This window comes from Polypterus senegalus, chromosome 13 (assembly GCF_016835505.1).
Source record: "Polypterus senegalus isolate Bchr_013 chromosome 13, ASM1683550v1, whole genome shotgun sequence".
In the NCBI taxonomy this organism is placed as follows: domain Eukaryota; kingdom Metazoa; phylum Chordata; class Cladistia; order Polypteriformes; family Polypteridae; genus Polypterus; species Polypterus senegalus.
The window spans coordinates 154,198,544-154,218,529 of record NC_053166.1 but is presented as its reverse complement, the minus strand read 5'-3'; the positions used below and the strand labels follow the sequence as shown (position 1 = coordinate 154,218,529).

Here is a 19,986-nt window from a genome sequence, read left to right as displayed (position 1 = left end):
AAACACAAAATGCAGTTTTTAAATGATGGTTTTTATTATTTAGGGAGAAAAAATCCAAACCTACATGGCCCTGTGCGAAAAAGTAATTGCCCCCTGAACCTAATAACTGGTTGGGCCACCCTTAGCAGCAATAACTGCAATCAAGCGTTTGTGATAACTTGCAATGAGTCTGTTACGGCGCTCTGGAGGAATTTTGGCCCACTCATCTTTGCAGAATTGTTGTAATTCAGCTTTATTTGAGGGTTTTCTAGCATGAACCGCCTTTTTAAGGTCATGCCATAGCATCTCAATTGGATTCAGGTCAGGACTTTGACTAGGCCACTCCAAAGTCTTCATTTTGTGTTTCTTCAGCCATTCAGAGGTGGATTTGCTGGTGTGTTTTGGGTCATTGTCCTGTTGCAGCACCCAAGATCACTTCAGCTTGAGTTGACGAACAGATGGCCGGACATTCTCCTTCAGGATTTTTGGTAGACAGTAGAATTCATGGTTCCATCTATCACAGCAAGCCTTCCAGGTCCTGAAGCAGCAAAACAACCCCAGACCATCACACTACCACCACCATATTTTACTGTTGGTATGATGTTCTTTTTCTGAAATGCTGTGTTCCTTTTACACCAGATGTAACGGACATTTGCCTTCCAAAAGTTCAACTTTTGTCTCATCAGTCCACAAGGTATTTTCCCAAAAGTCTTGGCAATCATTGAGATGTTTCTTAGCAAAATTGAGACGAGCCCTAATGTTCTTTTTGCTTAACAGTGGTTTTGCGTCTTGGAAATCTGCCATGCAGGCCGTTTTGCCCAGTCTCTTTCTTATGGTGGAGTCGTGAACACTGACCTTAATTGAGGCAAGTGAGGCCTGCAGTTCTTTAGACGTTGTCCTGGGGTCTTTTGTGACCTCTCGGATGAGTCGTCTCTGCGCTCTTGGGGTAATTTTGGTCGGCCGGCCACTCCTGGGAAGGTTCACCACTGTTCCATGTTTTTGCCATTTGTGGATAATGGCTCTCACTGTGGTTGGCTGGAGTCCCAAAGCTTTAGAAATGGCTTTATAACCTTTACCAGACTGATAGATCTCAATTACTTCTGTTCTCATTTGTTCCTGAATTTCTTTGGATCTTGGCATGATGTCTAGCTTTTGAGGTGCTTTTGGTCTACTTCTCTGTGTCAGGCAGCTCCTATTTAAGTGATTTCTTGATTGAAACAGGTGTGGCAGTAATCAGGCCTGGGGGTGGCTACGGAAATTGAACTCAGGTGTGATACACCACAGTTAGGTTATTTTTGAACAAGGGGCAATTACTTTTCACACAGGGCCATGTAGGTTTGGATTTTTTCTCCCTAAATAATAAAACCATCATTTAAAAACTGCATTTTGTGTTTACTTGTGTTATATTTGACTAATGGTTAAATGTGTTTGATGATCAGAAACATTTTGTGTGACAAACATGCAAAAGAATAAGAAATCAGGAAGGGGGCAAATAGTTTTTCACACCACTGTATATTTTTGTCTATTTTATTACAACATTTCTAAAAAATAAATCATTTATTATGTTCAAACAGTTACCCAGTACTTGAGTAGTCTTTTCACCAAGTACTCTTTTTACTCGAGTAAGTTTTTGGTGGACTACTTTTTACTTCTACTTGAGTCATATTATTTTGAGGTAACGCTACTCTTACTTGAGTACAAGTAGAGGAGACATAATCAAAGTGAATAAAATTATGAAAGGAATTAGTTCAGTAGATCAAGACTTACATTAAAATAAGTTCAACAAGAACATGGGGACACGGCCCGAAACCTAAGGGCAGGTTTCACAGATTTAGTGTTCTTCACACTAAGAACCACACACACACGTGGAATAAATGACCATTTAGTGTGGTGAAGAGCAGGACTCTAGGGAACATCAGATCTCGCCTTAATGTTATTTTAGGCCGTCTTGGTCAATAGGATGGACACGCTTGTTAGTTATCTCTCATTCCTTGACGCTTCTCCTGCATCACCCGCACTCTTATTCTTATTCTCTGTTCAAGTTCTTGCTGACATCCTGTTTCCTCATAGGTTTATTACCCTGTGCGGCACCATCTGGTCCAGCATATGGTCAGCGCCATGCAGAGGCTCGGCTTCACTCCCAGTGTCACAATTGAACAAAGAAAGTTGGCCGTGGACCTGGCAGAGGTAGTCATAAAATGGGAGCTGCAGAGAATAAAGGATCAGCTGGTAAGACTGGTAAACCATCTTCACATCTTATTAATATTTTTTTTTATTTCTGTGTGATGCGGACACCTCCTTGGCTCTTGTGAAACCTGCTCTGTCTTCTGTCATCGACAGCCTGAAAGTGAGGGCGACTCTTGCGGAGAGGGCACAAGCTCAACGACGGGAGCAGTGAAAAGAGGCCTGTCTATGGACTCCGGCCAGGACGTGAAACGCTTCCGCACCGCCACGGGTGCTGTGAGCACAGTAAGAGCTTGTACCCCCAAACCACCTGAGCCTTATTTAAAATGGCTTCCTCTTGCCACTCAGTACGTACTATGTATCTAATCGATATATAAGTGGTCTTTTTTTTTTTTTTTAATATAAGGTGTTTGCCCGCAGCCAGTCTACACCAGGGGCTGACGCACTTCTCGGGAAACCGGTTGAAAAGCAGCACACCGATACTGTTGTCAACTTTCTTATTAGGATAGCTTGTCAGGTAAGGAATGGGCTCTTGTACTTCACTTAAAGCTTCATTGATGCCTTTGGATGGCATGGGAGCAGCTCTCATGCTGTTACAGCGATAAAGGCATTCAGTGCATGCTCGGAGACGCCGAGTGCTTAATATTTAAAGGTTTAAACAAGCTTTTTAGACCTAATTGGCATTCTGTGAGGCTGTGCCTGAGCTGTAAGCCTCCTGCTTTCAAGTCACACACACACACGGGGCTCTGCGAATACCTCTGAGGCGGTGCTATTGACAGGCAGTCTGGAGCAGAATTTGAAGCCAGCAGTTTTTAAAGGTCTTACCAACCTTATCCACCATTTGATGTAGAATCTGAACCCCTTTTTTTAACAAACCCACCTTCCAGTCCCCAATACGAGTAGGCCAGGCATTATTTTCAGTTGACTTCCTCCTCTTTAATAATCTATAGGCACGTGAAAAACCAAGTACACTCCGTGAAATGTTTTTTTTTTTTGTTTCTTTGTGGACATGTCAAGAATTCATCTTCATTTAAACCAGGGGTGGGCAAAGTCATTCCTGGTGGGCCACTGTGGCTGCAGGTTTTTGTTTCAATGGCCTAATAAGAAGTACTTATTGCTCAAGTCACACTTCTGCTTCATTTTAGTGGTCTCGCTCGTTAAGATTTTGAACCTTTATTGCTTATTTTAGTCTTAAACAGTTGTATTCTTGGCTCCTAATTAGCAGTAAGATGCAAATGACAACGGAAAGCAGCAGTTCTCCATTTAGCTTGTTACCACTTACACCCGTGTGTGTTTATCGTGCACTATTGGGTTTAATTAAATACTTGGAAGGAAAGTGAAGAGAAAAAAGTGAAGGACTGAGAATAACTCGTCTGTTTTAGACTTCAAATCATTTGGATGATATCCTTAGAAAGGGGAAGAAAATCGAGGATATGAGAATGACCTGACATAGCAGAGTTAGAGCACTAACAAGCCATGAAATTAAATTATTGACAAGGATTGTTTTCTAATTAGGCAACTGGGTTTGGAGCAAAAACGTGCAGCCACTGCGGCCCTCCAGGACTGACTTTGCCCGCCCGTGGTTTAAACGGTATCTGATGTCACTGAGAAACAACAATGAAAATGTGACTTGTCAATAATTTATTCAACAAAATATGAACAGATGGGCCAATTTATGTCTCTGGAAAAAAGCAAGTGCAACCTTGACTGTAATAGCTGGCATTGCCCTGTCACATAGGCATCTCCGACTGAGAAGATCGTTCCTCCCCCACACTATGCGACTCTTCAGTTCCACCTGTTAAACATTAACATTATACAAAGTGATTGTCTGTTTTACCTGCATTGTTATCACTCTTTAATATTGTTATTATCAGTATGCTGCTGCTGGAGTATGTGAATTTCCCCTTGGGATTAATAAAGTATCTATCTATCTATCTATCTATCTATCTATCTATCTATCTATCTATCTATCTATCTATCTATCTATCTATCTATCTATCTATCTATCTATCTGTTATATAGTGCCTTTCCTATCTGTCTGTCTGTCTGTCTGTCTCTCTATCTCAGCCGTGAGATCTTTGTGTCTTGTATGCACAGCCCATGTCAGACACCCACCACAACATCTCAATGGGAATTGGAACTGGGCTTTTCTTGGTTGATTTACTACTATGTTTAGGGTCTTTGTTATGTTGTTTCAATTGTCTGACAGATGGTATCGCATTATCTTCTTATTTTTATATATATATATATATATATATATATATATATATATATATATATATATATATATATATATATATATATATATATTTTATCCATCCATCCATCATCCAACCTGCTATATCCTAACTACAGGGTCACAGGGGGTCTGCTGGAGCCAACCCAGCCAACACTGGGTGCAATGCAGGAAACAAACCCCGGGCAGGGTGCCAGCCCATCGCAGGGCACACACACACACACACACACACACACGGGACAATTTAGAATCGCCAGTGCACCTAACCTGCATGTCTTTGGACTGTGGGAGGAAACCCACGCAGACACGAGGAGAACATGCAAACTCCACGCAGGGAGGACCCATTAAGCGAACCTGGGTCCCCTAAGTGCGAGGCAGCAGCGCTACCCTCTATGCCACCATGCCACCCTTTTTATATTTTAATTTGAGTGAATTTTTAAAAATCAACACTCCATACACATAACTCGAGTTTTACAAAAAGAAAGAAAAAAAGAAAAAGGTTTGAAACAAATCAACCCCCACGCCTGAGAAAGAGAGCTAGGCCAGCAGTGTAAAATGTTATGCTAGTAAAGACAAATGAAGAGATAAAATAATAAATGAATAGAGATAAATGGAGTAAAAGAGGGAAGAGGACCTGCTTCCTCAATTTAAATGCTTATTCTAAAATGTTATTGATTAAATCCTGCCAGGTTTTGAAAACGTTTTGTACAGATCCTCTTAGGTGTGATTTTTTTTCCAATTTCAAACAGTACATAACATCAGTTACCCACTGACTGAGAACAGGAGAGTTAGGATTCTTCCAATTGAGCAAGACAAGTCTACATGCCAGTAGTGTAGTAAAGGCCATTACAGTTTGTTTGTCCTTCTCCACTTTTAAGCCCCTCTGTGAGCCCACCAAACACAGCTGTTAGTGGATTAGGAGGGATTGTGACACCAAGGCTGTCTGGAAGGCATTTAAAGATTTTGGTCCAGAATGATGTTCATTTGGTACAGGTCCAGAACATGAGGTCTAGTGAGGATGGAGCTCGATTGCAACATTCGCAGGTTGGATCTCGCCCTGGAAACATTTTGGACAATTTTAAACGAGACAGATGCGCTCGATATATAATTTTAAGTTGAACAATTCTATGCTCTGTGCATTTGGAGCTCGAGTGAATTCTGTGCATTGCAATCTTTGATTATCTTCAAGCACCTTCTGGTACAATGAAGAACTCGTAATGGATTCTATGATGGTGAGCTGCCCAGGCCTTGATGCAAAACTGAACATTTCCACCGCCATGCCTTGTGGTTGGTATCAGCTGCTTCTGGTCAGATGCTGTGTTTGGATTTCGCCAAACATGTCTTCTGTTACTGTAGCCATAGAGGGTGTACTTACTTTGTCACAACGGTTTATAAGTAAAATCATAACCTCTGCCTGCCTTTTAAATGTTTTGACTCCATTTATTTTTATTTAAGGACCTCATTTTAATCCCCAGATTGCATTTTGTCTGTTTGTTTGCCAATTACGCAAAAATTTTGCTAAACGGATCTTTCAAAAAATGTTGCATGAAGGTGTTTGTTGGTCCAACTTGAAATAAAGGCTACGTGGTGTTTCATAGAGAAGGAGGCAGGATGTAGTGGGAGAACAACCCAATAGACATAACATTATTCCAACATGGCTCACTCTTATTGAAAATTTTTTATGCATATGGGATGCTCTCCGGACCCGCTGGAGGTGTTAGGGAGCAGAGAGTGAAGACCAAACTAACGGCCATCATTAACAATGCCGCACATCCCCTCTGTGACACAACTGCATGGAGGACATTCAGCCACGAAAGTGTGTCAGACGCTGCTGGGGCTCCTTGAGACCTACAGCAGTGGGCCATTATAGTGCCTTACTTGGGACCCCTCTCTTATCCATAGCCAAGTCCAGGGTGTGTTTTTTTTTTTTTTCTTCTTCTTTTTTTCTCTATTTCTTGTATCTGTTTGAGGGGTTTATGGTTGTTTGTTACGATATTTTTGAGCATCTGTAAAAAGCAAAATTTCTCCATCTATCCACAGGTAAATGACAGTGCAAGCACTGCTGGGTCTCCTGGGGAGCTGCTGTCACGGCGCTGCGTGACCCTGATGAAAACGGCCCTGCGCCCGGACATGTGGCCCAAATCGGAGCTGAAGCTCCAGTGGTTTGACAAGTTGCTGATGACCGTGGTGAGTCTCACGCCGTCGTTTTGGCGTCCTCGTGTGCGCCGCCCCTTATTTTCATGCACGTGTGGTTTCTTTTTATGCGGGGAGAGATTTGGGTGCTCAGCTTACGTGAGGTGGTGCATTGTGAAAAATAATAATGGCTTCTTGACCTTGCTGTTGGTAAGTTCATGGGGACAGTCCCTTATCTGCAGTTCCAAAATTCAAAAAGCTTTGACAAATGAAAAAACATTTGTAATTATTCTTTGCACTTATATAGCGCTTTTCTCACTACTCAAAGCGCCTAACAGAGCAGAGTCCCTTTTGGCATTTACTGGATTCGAACCAGCAACCTTTCCGATTGCCAGTTGCAGATCCCTAGAGCCACCACTCCGCCATAAAACACAGGAAAATGACCCCTGGTGTCCTGCTTATTGTCGGAGTCACGGTGGCTGATGGTTGTGCAGTTTAATGACGTTTGACAAAATGGAACTCTGGAGGATTATTGCGCACGTCAATGCAGATTTTTAAGAGACGAGGCTTCTGCCTTAACCGTGTTGTTCACCTTAACTCGTTCGTTCGTGTGTGTGTGTGAGAGAGAGTGTGTACGTGCATGTGGATTCACCCAGGGAAGGACTTGGCCCCCTGTCCAGGGATTGTTCCTGACTTGAGCCCTGTGCATGCTGGGATGAGGCTGCAGCATCCCCACCACCCTACTGAGGATAAAGCGGGTTTGAAAGTTGTATGGGGTGGATGGATGGAGCTTCTCCTTTTCTTCTTGCTGCTTAAGATGGCTGGAGGAATTTTGACTTTTGATTTTTAAGAAACCAGGCTCCTGCCTTAACCGGGTTGCTCACGTTAATTCAGTTATATGTGTGTGTGTGTGTGTGTGTGTGCAGGTAAACGCACCGATTGGTGATCCATAGAATGGAATGCACCTGGGACAAATTTCAAGTGTCAAAAACAAGTGTCTGAATTCTTGTCAGCATGATATATTTTGCTTTCTTTATTTTTAAAAGCAAAAATATTGCGTATTGAAAATCCTCTTTTCACTTTTTTCATTCTGGGGCATTGGGTGGCATATGACATGGGGTGGGGGGGGGATGAATTGAAATGATTTTAGCACAAGGCTGCAACATAACAAAATGTGAAAAAGCAAAGGAGTCTGAAGGCTTCCTGCATCTTCAGTGTATCGACATCATCTTCCAATGACATAGTTAAGAAATTCCCATCCTAGACCAGCGCTTCCCGATTCATTTTACCCTCGCACCCCATGTGACGGACGAGGCCGATTTCGCAAACCCTTTGGTTTGAGAAGAAGTATGAAAAAAATATGAGGTTAACGCAGAAAAACAGATCACCAATTGAAGCTTTATGAACAATGGATACTTTATTCTCCATCAATAATTGTTTTGGTAAAGTCATACTCGGTGTAATCCTCCTTCCATTTTCAAATTTTTTTCGCGACCAGCCATGATTAAATGAACGGTAAAAAAGTAAGAGCGAAGCGACTGTGACTTATTGAGGCAGGCGGGCGAGAGAGCACAATATCACGCGGGCTCGATGTAGTGCGCGTCAAGTCTATCTAAAATGCGCGGTCAGATTCGAAAAAATATATCTTCAAGTTCTATTTGGATATAAGTAGGTTCTATTTAGTCGACAGAAATATCTTTGGTAGGAATGTAAGTTGAATTTAGTCTTTAAATTTCTATGATGAAGAAAAATGTATTCAATAATGACTAAATTCAACTTGCATTCCCACCAAAGATATTTCTGTCGATTAAATAAAAATGACTTATATTTAAAATTTAAATAGAACTTGAACAGATACGATAGTTTATAATACCCACACAGCACTAAGTGCGCATAAGAGTGGAAGTCATCCGTTTTAACAAGCAGCGTATTGCACTGCCACGAAATAGCCTGCCCATTTAATTATTTAGAAATGGATAGATAAATTAAGATTTTGTACAAATAATGTTCTTCATTTTCCTTCCTCGATAGATTCTGGCACCCAGCAACAGTTGCTCGCACCCTCAATCGGGAAGCGCTGCTCTATAGACGGTAATGGGCTGCGTCCTGACCCCTCAATGTAATCCCACTCTTTTCTTCGAGCTCTTCCCTCTATTCCTGCTTTTCACACACACAGCTGAGATCGATCTTTTCAAAAAGCTAAATCCAGATAGTAACGAGCTTAGGCTCTAACTCTGCTATGTCAGGTCATTCTCCTATCCTAGATTTTCTTCCCCTTTCTAAGGATATCATCCAAATGATTTGAAGTCTAAAACAGACGAGTTATTCTCAGTCCTTCACTTTTTTCTCTTAACTTTCCAAAGATATTTCTGTCGATTAAATAAAAATGACTTATATTTAAAATTTAAATAGAACTTGAACAGATACGATAGTTCATAATACCCACACAGCACTAAGTACGTGTAAGTGTGGAAGTCATCCGTTTTAACAAGCAGCGTATTGCACTGCCACGAAATAGCCTGCCCATTTAATTATTTAGGAATGGATAGATAAATTAAGATTTTGTACAAATAATGTTCTTCATTTTCCTTCCTCGATAGATTCTGGCACCCAGCAACAGTTGCTCGCACCCCCAATCGGGAAGCGCTGCTCTAGACGGTAATGGGCTGCGTCCTGACCCCTCGATGTAATCCCACTCTTTTCTTCGAGCTCTTCCCTCTATTCCTGCTTTTCACACACACAGCTGAGATCGATCTTTTCAAAAAGCTAAATCCAGATAGTAAAGAGCTTAGGCGCCCGAGTCCTGCTGGTCGACCTGAAAGAAGAAAGCGTCTCTACACAAGGATTATAAATTGAGCGTTGACATAAAGGGAAACAAAAATCAATGCCGGTTTAGATAGGTGGGTGTTTGGGGGGGCTATCGAAGCGTGCATTTGTAATGCAAGCAGGCGAAGAGTACAAGCCCATTCAAGTCCTTCTCCTCTACATCCACAGGTAGAGCCATCACATGTCTGATTGGAGGTACAGTGCTTGATTGTGACCATAATTCTGAGCGTTGACATTTTGACTTTGTAGCTTTAATACACAAAGGCCTTTATGGTCAGTAGTTTTCTAACTTGCTTATCCAGCAACACTAACTACAAAGTGGGAACCGATGCTCTGTTTGTGTAGCTGCAGTGCGTATAGGAAGTCATCGTGCCCCTTTGAAGTTGTTGCTTCTTTTATCCTGCCGTCTGTCATCAAAACCCATTCAAACATCTTTTTTGCAGCCTTGCAGGCTCACAACATACAAGTAACCAAAAAAAGCAGTTCTGAAAATCAACAAAAAAAAAACCAAAACACTTAGAATAACAGGGCTGGCAAAATGATCGGCCCCCTGACTGAATACTTTGTAGAGCCGCCTTTTACTTTAACAACCGCCATCACTCGGTTTGGAGTTGTCTCTACCAGCCTTACACTCCTTGGCTTACAGTATTTCAGGTGTCAGCATTAAGGTCACTTGAAAAGGGGACTCTGGGACGTCACACTGGATTATTGTTCATTTACTTGTCTGTCCTTGTACTGCTATTTTTTTTTTAACCCCCCTCATTGCTACAGGAGCAGCAGAACCAGACCAACTTCGCCAACATCTGCACGGGTCTGGAGGTCCTGAGCTTCCTGCTGACGGTCCTCCCGTCTACCGCCATCCTGGCTCACTTCAAACCCCTGCAGAGGGGGATTGCAGCCTGCATGTCTTGCGGGAACACCAAAGTTTTACGGGCGGTCCATACTTTGCTGTCTCGGCTCATGAGTATCTTCCCCACAGAACCCAGTAAGTCTTTAAGACACCTTGTCCGCGAGAGGTTGGGACAGCTGGGAGGACATTTTTGGTTTTTTTTACGGTGACCCACATCTAATTGATTTCTTTATTTTGTTGTAGGTACCTCCAATGTGGCATCCAAGTATGAGGAGCTCGAGTGCTTGTACGCTGCTGTGGGGAAGGTGATTTATGAGGGACTGACCAATTATGAGAAGGCCACCAATGCCAACTCATCCCAGCTGTTTGGTAAGAGCTCACCAGCTACTAAGAACCAAGGGCACCATTCAGGCCATCAAGCTTACTTGTTTAGGTAATGGCTAAGCTGTCCCAAATCACGTCAGGGACTGAACCACTGGAACCGGCAGCAAACATCTTGCATCTTTTTCTAATTGCAGAGGTGCATCATCGTCCCCCAGTCTTTTTCTGTGTAAAGTAGTTTCGACCATGTTCCAGCATTTCTCTGCTTATTTCAATGCTCGGTGTGAATCTCCCCGAGAGATTACAAGGCCGTGTTCTTCAGACAGCAAACTCTCCTTAGCAGTTTGACGCTCTCATCAGTGCCGACACGTTCGGTTTCTCAATGGGAATTATCCATTTGTCAGGTGTCAGGATGTGCTACGCTGCTGCTGGGCCCATTATCTAAATCTTTAAAAAGGCAGAGTGGCAAACCACTCTTAAAATTACATGAAGCTATAAATCCCTTTAGGGGGGAAAAAAAATGGGCAGCCAGAGACGAGATCTTACTTTGTGTCCTCCTCACAGGCACCCTGATGATCCTCAAATCTGCGTGCAGCAACAACCCGAGTTACATCGACAGGCTCATCTCGGTGTTTATGCGCTCCTTACAGAAGATGGTACGAGACCACCTGAACACGCAGACCACACCTGGAGCGGCTGAAGCCAGCACAGGTAAAGTTGTCAAATTTGAGGATTACTTGTGTTCTTTCTGTTCTATGTATTATACTTCCCCCTTTTTTTGGACACCCACTGCATGCCCCAACCTACCTGGATAGGGGTCTCTCTTTGAACTGCCTTTCCCAAGGTTCCTTCCTTTTTTTTGCGGAGTTTTTCCTTGTCTTCGAAGAGAGTCAAGGCTTGGGGGGCCTTGTAAAGCCCATTGCGGCACTTCTTGTGTGATTTTGGGCTACACAAAAATAAATTGTATTGTATCGTAAATGGACTGCAGGAGGTTTCTTTGTTCTGTCTCTTTTTGGGGGCTTGGAGGGAGGGGTCGTGGTAGGTAGTGCTGCGTAAAAGAGTCACTTAAGGGGGCACTGTGAGCTGGCAGGCGGGAGAGCAAACAGATGGGCACGGCAGTAATCAAGCACCGGCGAGGTTACAGAGTTTCTGTGCACTCGCGTTGGTGGTTTTATCTTTGCTTATAATCATAGTCATGTATTTCAGGGGCGGTAGAAGGTTTTTCAAGTCGTCCAGTGTTGTTCTCCTGCCCTTGGATAGCTGGGATTGCATCCACAAAAGTGGTCGTCACGCCCTCCTTCCAGGCCTGTCGTCTTTGGCCGCCACTTTTGTCACGGGCTCGGTTTACTCTCTCTGCTTTTTTTGGCTCAAGCTCTGCCTTTATGTGTTTTGTTTTCGTGAAGGGTGAAGAACCGCACTTGGATGTCCGAGTAAAGCATTTCGAAATGGGATTAGCTGCAATCGGATTTTCTTTTGGTATTTCCTGGCTCTGCGTTCAGAGAGTGGGTTTTTTGTAGTGCGTTGCCATTTTATTTTTAATGAAGGAAGAAATTGGTTTTCATAATGAGGTTTTTTTTTTCTTTTTCCTTGACCCATGTTGCTGGTCCATTTTATTGTGGTCACAAAAATGTTACATGTTGATTAGCACATTGCAGTTAAGAATTTTAATGTAAAATGTATCGGCCGGGTGGGGACAATAAAGCCCCTATAAACCTCGTGAAGCCGGGCGCGTACGGCCGCCCTTACCCCGATACAGACGGGCAGGAGACGGGTTTTGCACCCAGCACACGGTTTATTTACAGTTCCTTGCACACAGTAGACCAGCACCAAGACACAACACAGTCCCTTCTCTGCCACCTGTCCATCCGGTCCCACTCCTTTGTCCTCTTCTTCCCGACTCTGACCCCTTTTGCCCAACGAGCCTCTTCAGGCCGCACTTCCACCACACCTGGGCCCTGCAAATGTCTATGCACCCCCTGGTGGTGGCCACGAGCCCCAACAGGGTTGAGCTTCTATGCTCTGTCATAGATGGGCCGGGATCCTTACCCGGCCAGGACACCTATTCGCTGGCAGGATCCGGGGAGCAAGCCTGGTCAGGGTGTTACCTCCCCTGGGATGCTAGATGGCAGCCCCCATGGGATGCAGCGGTGCCTTGGACTCCCACAGGGCTTCATGGGAGATGGAGTTCTCTACAGCCCTGTTGGGATCCAGAGGTGCTGCCAGGGGGCGTTGCAGCTGTTCCTGAGCCTGTGTGGGCGCCTCTTCCGCCACACCCGGAAGTGGGGCAACAAGCACATGAAGCACTTCCGGGTGCCTAATATAAGGGGCCAGCGGACAGTACTTGGTGAGCCAGAGTCAGGAGGAGGAGGAGTGGAGGAGAACGAAAAGAGAAGGAGAAGAAAAAAGGTTTTGTGTATTGTGTCTTAAGTGCTTTGAACTGTGTTGTGGCTGTGGAAAGCGAGGAAGGCGTTTCCCACGAGATCCGTGTGCTTTTATAAGTGTGCCTCTCGTGTCTGTCTGTGTCGGGGTGGGTAGCTGGCACGCCCCCTAGTGGTTTTGTCACAACTCATGACCTGTGACTTCGCTGTAAGCCAAGGGGGCTGCCCTCTGTCAGTCTGGGGAGAAACATTCTTAAAAATTCACTCTCCCTGGGTCCTTCCATGTTCCGGCCATCTGCCACATCCTATATAACATGGCCTCTGTTGAGCTGGTTTCTAGGGGCTGATGGGGAAAGAAAGTCTTAAATGCAGTAAAAGTACTAAATGAAGGAAGCTGTCCCTGATTTGTCCCATTATAGGACTTCTAAATTAGTACACTGGAGCTCAGCTCTGCCCCTTTAACCAGCCCCTGCCTGGGGATCAGCGTCTGGTTTTATGTCCTTTTTGTTATCTTGTTCAGCCATTTATTGATGCTGCCTGTGGACGACGGGAGTAGTTCAGTCGCAGATGAGTCCATGGATTCAAGCTTCGCAAAGCAGAAGAGCATCTTGCTTTTCAGACCGCTCATTTTTATATTTTCTTCCCTCCCTCCCTTCATTCCCCTTACTTGTTAAACAGCATAAGATCGTTTATCTGAGCATTTCATCTTATCTTGCAGAAAATCAACCATCTGTTTCTTTTTTTGTGTACGTGTCCTAATAGACGAGCTCCTAATGTTAGGAAACTACCCAAGGTCAACTTACTTCTGACAGGCGCCCGTACAAATGACCACCTACTATGGCAAAACAGCTTTGATTGGCTTTTAACCCTTCGCAGCTTTCACATGCCCCTGAATACCACGAGGACTGACTGAGGTCATTGATGTTGGGTACAATGCCTAGAGGGTGCTGGGTGGTCTCGTGGCCTTGGAACCCCATCCATCCATCCATCCATCCATTTTCCAACCCGTTGAATCCGAACACAGGGTCACGGGGGTCTGCTGGAGCCAATCCCAGCCATCACAGGGCGCAAGGCAGGAACCAATCCGGGCAGGGCGCCAACCCACCGCAGGACACACACACCCACACTCACACACCAAGCACACACTACGGACAATTTAGAATCGCCAATCCACCTAACCGGCATGTCTTTGGACTGTGGGAGGAAACCGGAGTACCCGGAGGAAACCCACGCAGACACGGGGAGAACATGCAAACTCCACGCAGGGAGGACCGGAAGCGAACCCGGGTCTCCTAACTGCGAGGCAGCAGCGCTACCACTGCACCACCGTGCCGCCCCGCCTTGGAACCCCTGCAGATTTTATTTTATTTTTTTCTTCTCTAGCTGTCTGGAGTTTTTTTTTTTTTGGTTTTGTTTTTTTCTGTCCTCCCTGGCCATCGGACCTTACTTTTATTCTGTGTTAATTAATATTGCCAAATTTTATTTTTATGTATTGTCTTTTTTGTCTGTCTTGATCCTGTGAAGCACGTTGAGCGACATCATTGTATGAAAATGTGCTCTAAAAATAAATGTTGTTGTGTTCCATGGGTTTTGTCTTGGGGCCACCTGCCAGGAGCTGCCCCCCGCCCTATAAATCTGGTGTTTTGGTGGTCCCCCACCGTTCCTGCAGGTTCATTGTGAATGCGCTCCGGAGTTGGTGAGGGTTTTTGATTTTATTGGATTTTTTTGACCTCACTTTGGATTCTCTGTTAGAACTTTTAGAATTGCCTTTATTAAAGGTATTGTAGGCCTTTTGTGCCCTTCAGAGCGGTTTTTGAAAAAATAAATAAAAGTTTAATGTCCTAAGCATTTTACAAAGCATTTAACCAGACTACAGATTGGAAGTGTTTTTGGACATTTAACTGGGGGCACTCTGGTGGTTTGAACTCCCCAGTCCACGACGGCCCCACTGTCGATTGCTGTAAGGTTGGTCCCTTTTCAGTGCAGTGGCTGCCTAGTGCCATGTAGTTAGGTGAGGGATTAAAAATAAATAAGATGGCTCGTGTTTCTATCATCCTTTTTAGTACAAAGGCATTAAACGAAGACAGCCATCAAGAGGCTTGCGGCCGATACTGGAGCTCAGACTTCAAATGACTCCTTGAGCCGCCACATGAAAACAAACCTCTTTCAGACTCCTTGGGGAGAAGAGGAAGCAGTGGCCATGTTTCTGCAGCGCCCATACAAAGTGTTCACCCCCTTGGATGTTTTCACATTTGTCATTGAGGCACAGTGGATTTAGTTTTGACTTTTTGAAACGGAACAACAGAACACGAGACCCTTTTTGATGTCAGACCTCTGCAGCGTATCCTAAATTTATTACAAACACAAAACGCGAGATGGCTCGTAAGAGTTCACCCCTCCAAGTCCGTATTTAGCAGATAGCAGCCATGACATCCTTAGTCTGTGTGCTCAGGTCTCTCTCTCTTCATCCGCTTTGCGTATCTCATCACTGCTACTTCTGCTCTTTTATAAACTGCTCAATCTCTGCCAGGTCTCATGGAGATTGTGAGTGAACAGCCTGCTTCAAGTCCAGCCACCACTTCTCCACTGGATTGAGGTCTGCACTCTGAATCGGCCACTCCAGGGCACTCAACTTGTTGTTTTGAAGCCATTTTTATGTGTTTTTGGCATTGCTCTTAGGCTCGTCGTCATGCTCTAAAACAAATTTTCTCCCAAGGCACAGGTTTCTGGCTGACTCCAGGATTTCTCTGCATTCCTTATACCTTCACAGGTCTTCTTTGGCCTGCTGCAGAGAAGCATCCCCACAGCCTAAAGGCGCTTTTCCACTGCATAGTACGGCACAGCACGGTTCAGTACAGCTCACCTTGGTTCGGCTCAGTTCGCGTTTCGACTGCAGTTTAGTACCGCTTTAGAGTGGGCGGGATTATTCACGTGTCGTTAGAGTTGCGCCGCCTCTACTGCCGTGACACGTGGAACTTTTACAACAACACGCAGACAACGACAACACTTTAGCTCGACGACGCGCAAGGGTAAGCATCTAAAAAAAGCACATCACTAGCTAACTTTTATCACTGCTGCAAAGCATAAAATGAACTTAACTGCCAGTGTAACATTAAAATGCTGATTCTGTATATTACAGATCTTCCACATTTTGCAAAAAAGTCGCCGCAACAGACCATCTGTCTGGACATTTAACCGTGCCTCAGAGTGGTGGGATGTGATTGTTCCCGGTTTTACAAACACTCAGTGGCTGGAGAACTTTCGAATGTCGGAAGAAACATTCATCCACTTATGCAACTAACTGCGTCCAGCGATGGAGAGACGGGACACAAACTTCCGCGTGTGTGTACCTTTAAAGAAAAGAATAGCCAGTGACGCAGTAATGACGATTTTCTCCAGCCAATCAGTGACCAGCAGAGTTTACACGTCACGTTTTGGGAACGGTTCGGCGCGCTTGGAACCTCGGCTGAGGTGGTACTAAAAAAAGGACCAGGTACCAGGTACTGTTCCCAGTGGAAAACGCCCCAAAAGTGAGCTGAACTGAACCGTGTCGTGCCGTACTATGCAGTGGAAAAGTGCCATAATGCTGCCACCACCATGCTTCGTGATGGAGGATCGTGTTTTTTGCGATAATGTGTAAGCGTAACGTGCGGTCCGTCTGATGGCCAAAGAGCTCCATTTTGGTCTCACTGCCATAAACCTTCATCCAGCTGACTTCAGAGACCCCCTTGCGATTTCTGAGCAATCGGCCGTCTCCAGATATGATGTCCCAGCTCCTCTGCACAAGCACAAACAAACAAGTGAGGTTGAAGGCCACTTTTGTATTTGATTAGAATTCATCAATGACTTGCAGATGTTTGCTACAAATCTGTCTGAAGAGTCCAAACTGGTAGACCAAGGTTCAATAAGACAAAGAGCGACCGTGAGCTCAAATGTGCCTCGTGCGGAGCTACAGGTCTTACCTGTGCAATGCTTCCAAATGGCTGGGGTCCATGAAGTGCGTAATCCAGCTAACACAGAGAAGGACACTTATCGAGTATAAACCATCTTGGTGTTTAGTATCTCTGGGAGATGCTGGAAATTGGTCATTAGTGAAATCTCTAGTCTATTGAGTCGGCCAATTAAAAGCACCTGACAATTCAAGCCTCGTCGAATGATTTTGGTGCCCGGCAGCCAGTGTGCTGTCAAGCATTGAAATAATGGTAATGAGAAATCCCTACCGCTGTCTGTTCAAGAAATAGAATGCTGCGGCCTTGCCATACTTGGAGTTCCCCAGGGAAGCCGAATAGAAACGACCTTTATAAACTGACAGGAACATCCAATCAAACTCTCCTAACCCCCCCGATCCCTTTTATAATAGACTTAATGGTTGGTGAGCTTCACCACCTTGTAGATGTGCGTGGAAAGTGGTTAATGTGCTATTGTGATAATACTACCTGGAGCTCACGCCTTCCTTCCAGCTGTTGTATCATTTGACTAGCGGTCGGCTGCCTCGAGTCTCCTCCATCTTTGTCAGTCCTCCACCATCTCCTCCTCTGTACACACACAGACACCTGCTCCATGAGCCGCTCTCTTGCTTTTGACTTTTCCCAGACTCTGCCATTTCCCCCTTATTTATCTTAACCACATGCTCAATCTAGCTGCTCTACTGTTCCATCTCCCACCCTTCTTCTAACCTCCATTTTTGTCTTTCCCTCAGTGCGATACCCAAAGCCCACCTCCATTCGTTATCCAACCCGCTATATCCTAACTACAAGGTCACTAGGGTCCGCTGGAGTCAATCCCAGCCAACACAGGGCACAAGGCAAGGAAACAAACCCTGGACGGGGTGCCAGCCCACCTCTACATTTTCATTTAGATTCTTTGACTTGTTGCCCATGTCTGTGCCCCACACTGACCTTATTACTGTTAAATAGTTCTTTACTTTTATTTTGCTTGGCATCCTTTCATTACCATCATCCCAGAAACCTTCCACCTTCTGTTCCCATATTGCCCTTTATCCCCTTGAGTTCTAGCTAGCTGTAGCACCCATCACCCCCTCCCTCAAGTAAACTCGGATTGTACACACACACACAAAAAAAAAAAAAAAGATAACACAAAACTCAATAAAACTGTTTTAAGCTAAATAATTGTTACCTGTTTACTGGTACTACATAGTGTTACAAATAAATGCTGCTTACCTTTGATGTTATTCCTCCTCATCGGGATATTCAGAGCTTGTTACAATTTAATTCAACACCTTTGCATTCTTGAATCTTTCAGAATATCTTTGGTATACTGCTCCATTGTGAATGATCTCTTATTAATTCTGTTGTTTGGTTCCCAAGTTATACAAGTTATTGTTATTTGTTACTCCTTCCTTGCCGACAAGCCTGTCTTTTGGAGTTTCTGCATTTCAATTGTTTGTGTTCTTGTGTTTTTGAAAAAAATTCTGTCTACTCAAACCGAGAAATGGGGTATAACTAAGGAAGGTGCTTCAGTCAGCCAATCACATTTATTACTACCTCCAATACATCAAATTAGAATCGGCAATCAAATGGTTAGAACATCCTTAGAGGGGGGTCTCGTCTGATCCTCCCCTCTCATTTAAACCACAGACATTTCCTTTGATTTGCTCGTTGTTGTTGAAGTGTGTGATCTCGCCATGCCGAGGCCTTCACAAAGAACATTATACAAGTCTGAGTCAGTGCAGCTATCTATCTATCTATCTATCATGCAGTGCCTTTCCTATCTATCTATCTATCTATCTATCTATCTATCTATCTATCTATCTATCTATCTATCATATAGTGCCTTACACAGAATCTATCTATCTATCTTTCTCTCTAACTCTCTATCTCTCTATCGTAAACAAAACTAAAATACAAAAATTAAAATCAGACAAACAATTGTAATCAAAGAGATAAAGCAGTCTTAAACAAATGTTTTAAGTTTAGATTTGAAAAGTAAAAATTATTTAATATTTCTAATATTGTGTTGATATATTATATTGATACTCAAAAGTGTCAAAACATCAATGATGTGTATTTCAAAAACCTGACGTGCTAGTTTAATTCCAATTTCATATATGAAATCTGTGTAAAAACTTAACAAAGAGATGCTCTGAAGTTCCCAAAAGCAAACAAAAATATTTTTTTGTAGACCAGGGTATTTCCGGTATTTTATAATGTCAGTCATATAAGTCAAATGTGGAAAACTCACACTATTGGTCCAAGAGATTATAATATGCTAACGCCAACTCGAGAGAGTAACCACGGAGGAAATTACCTTTTTTTTTTTTTTGTGCCTATGTGACCACACGGTGTATCCAGCAGGGGGCATTAGCTGCCTGGGAGTGAGTTCTTTTGTAATTGTGGCTTGTTGCATAACGAGAAATATATAGATGTGATATAAAAAAACGATACCCCTCCCTTAGTGATACGGCGTAAGAAATCATGCAAGAGAAATAACTTTGTTTAATGACGGCTTGCGCTGCATGACAGATGAAGGAAGCCAATGGCAACAACCCAGTTCAGGAGTGGGAGCTTGATGTGCAGTGGAAGGATTTTCCGGATCAGATGACGTTATCTCCCATCTGTCCATCGGCTTCAAAGGTGTGCCGGGCGATGTTCCAAGGCTTTATACTCTTTCATCACGTGCAGGTCCCCCACTCAGGTGAATCATGCAATTTCAAACAAGGCAAAAAGAGGATATGGTTTCATGCTGACTTTGACTGACAAAAAACAGTAGACAGCAGTCCTCAGTCTGACTGCGCGTCTCCCAGTTGTCTGTCTCGTCTTCTATTCTAATGCTTGCCTAGCAGTTCAATATGGTGAGCCCCTGTGCTAAATGTGGCTCTGTGTCAACTGTGCATGTGAGTATAAAAGGGCCGACTTATAAGACAGATTTGCACAGTACAGTGACGTATTAAACTTATGCTTATTACACACGGTAATACCCAAACTATTCCAAGGCGATATTTGCACTGATTTATCTTTTTTGTATCTCACACAACTTTATCGTAAGAGCATCCCTTATCTACGATCAGAAGAAAATATGAAGCTGGTTTTAAATGAAAAGTCGTTGAAGTTCCAAAAGAA

At 43.8% G+C, this 19,986-nt stretch overlaps 1 protein-coding gene across 1 annotated transcript in view; it reads left to right on the top strand.

The window, feature by feature from the left end:
- The window catches only part of LOC120543357 (transformation/transcription domain-associated protein), a 186,490-nt gene that overhangs the window by 127,904 nt on the left and 38,600 nt on the right, over positions 1-19,986 (top strand). Inside the window, exons 41-47 of the mRNA XM_039776392.1 lie at positions 2,050-2,208; positions 2,320-2,448; positions 2,570-2,680; positions 6,440-6,586; positions 10,130-10,343; positions 10,452-10,577; positions 11,094-11,240. Of these exons, the coding sequence (XP_039632326.1) occupies positions 2,050-2,208; positions 2,320-2,448; positions 2,570-2,680; positions 6,440-6,586; positions 10,130-10,343; positions 10,452-10,577; positions 11,094-11,240 (1,033 nt within the window). The remainder of the gene's footprint in view (positions 1-2,049; positions 2,209-2,319; positions 2,449-2,569; positions 2,681-6,439; positions 6,587-10,129; positions 10,344-10,451; positions 10,578-11,093; positions 11,241-19,986) is intronic.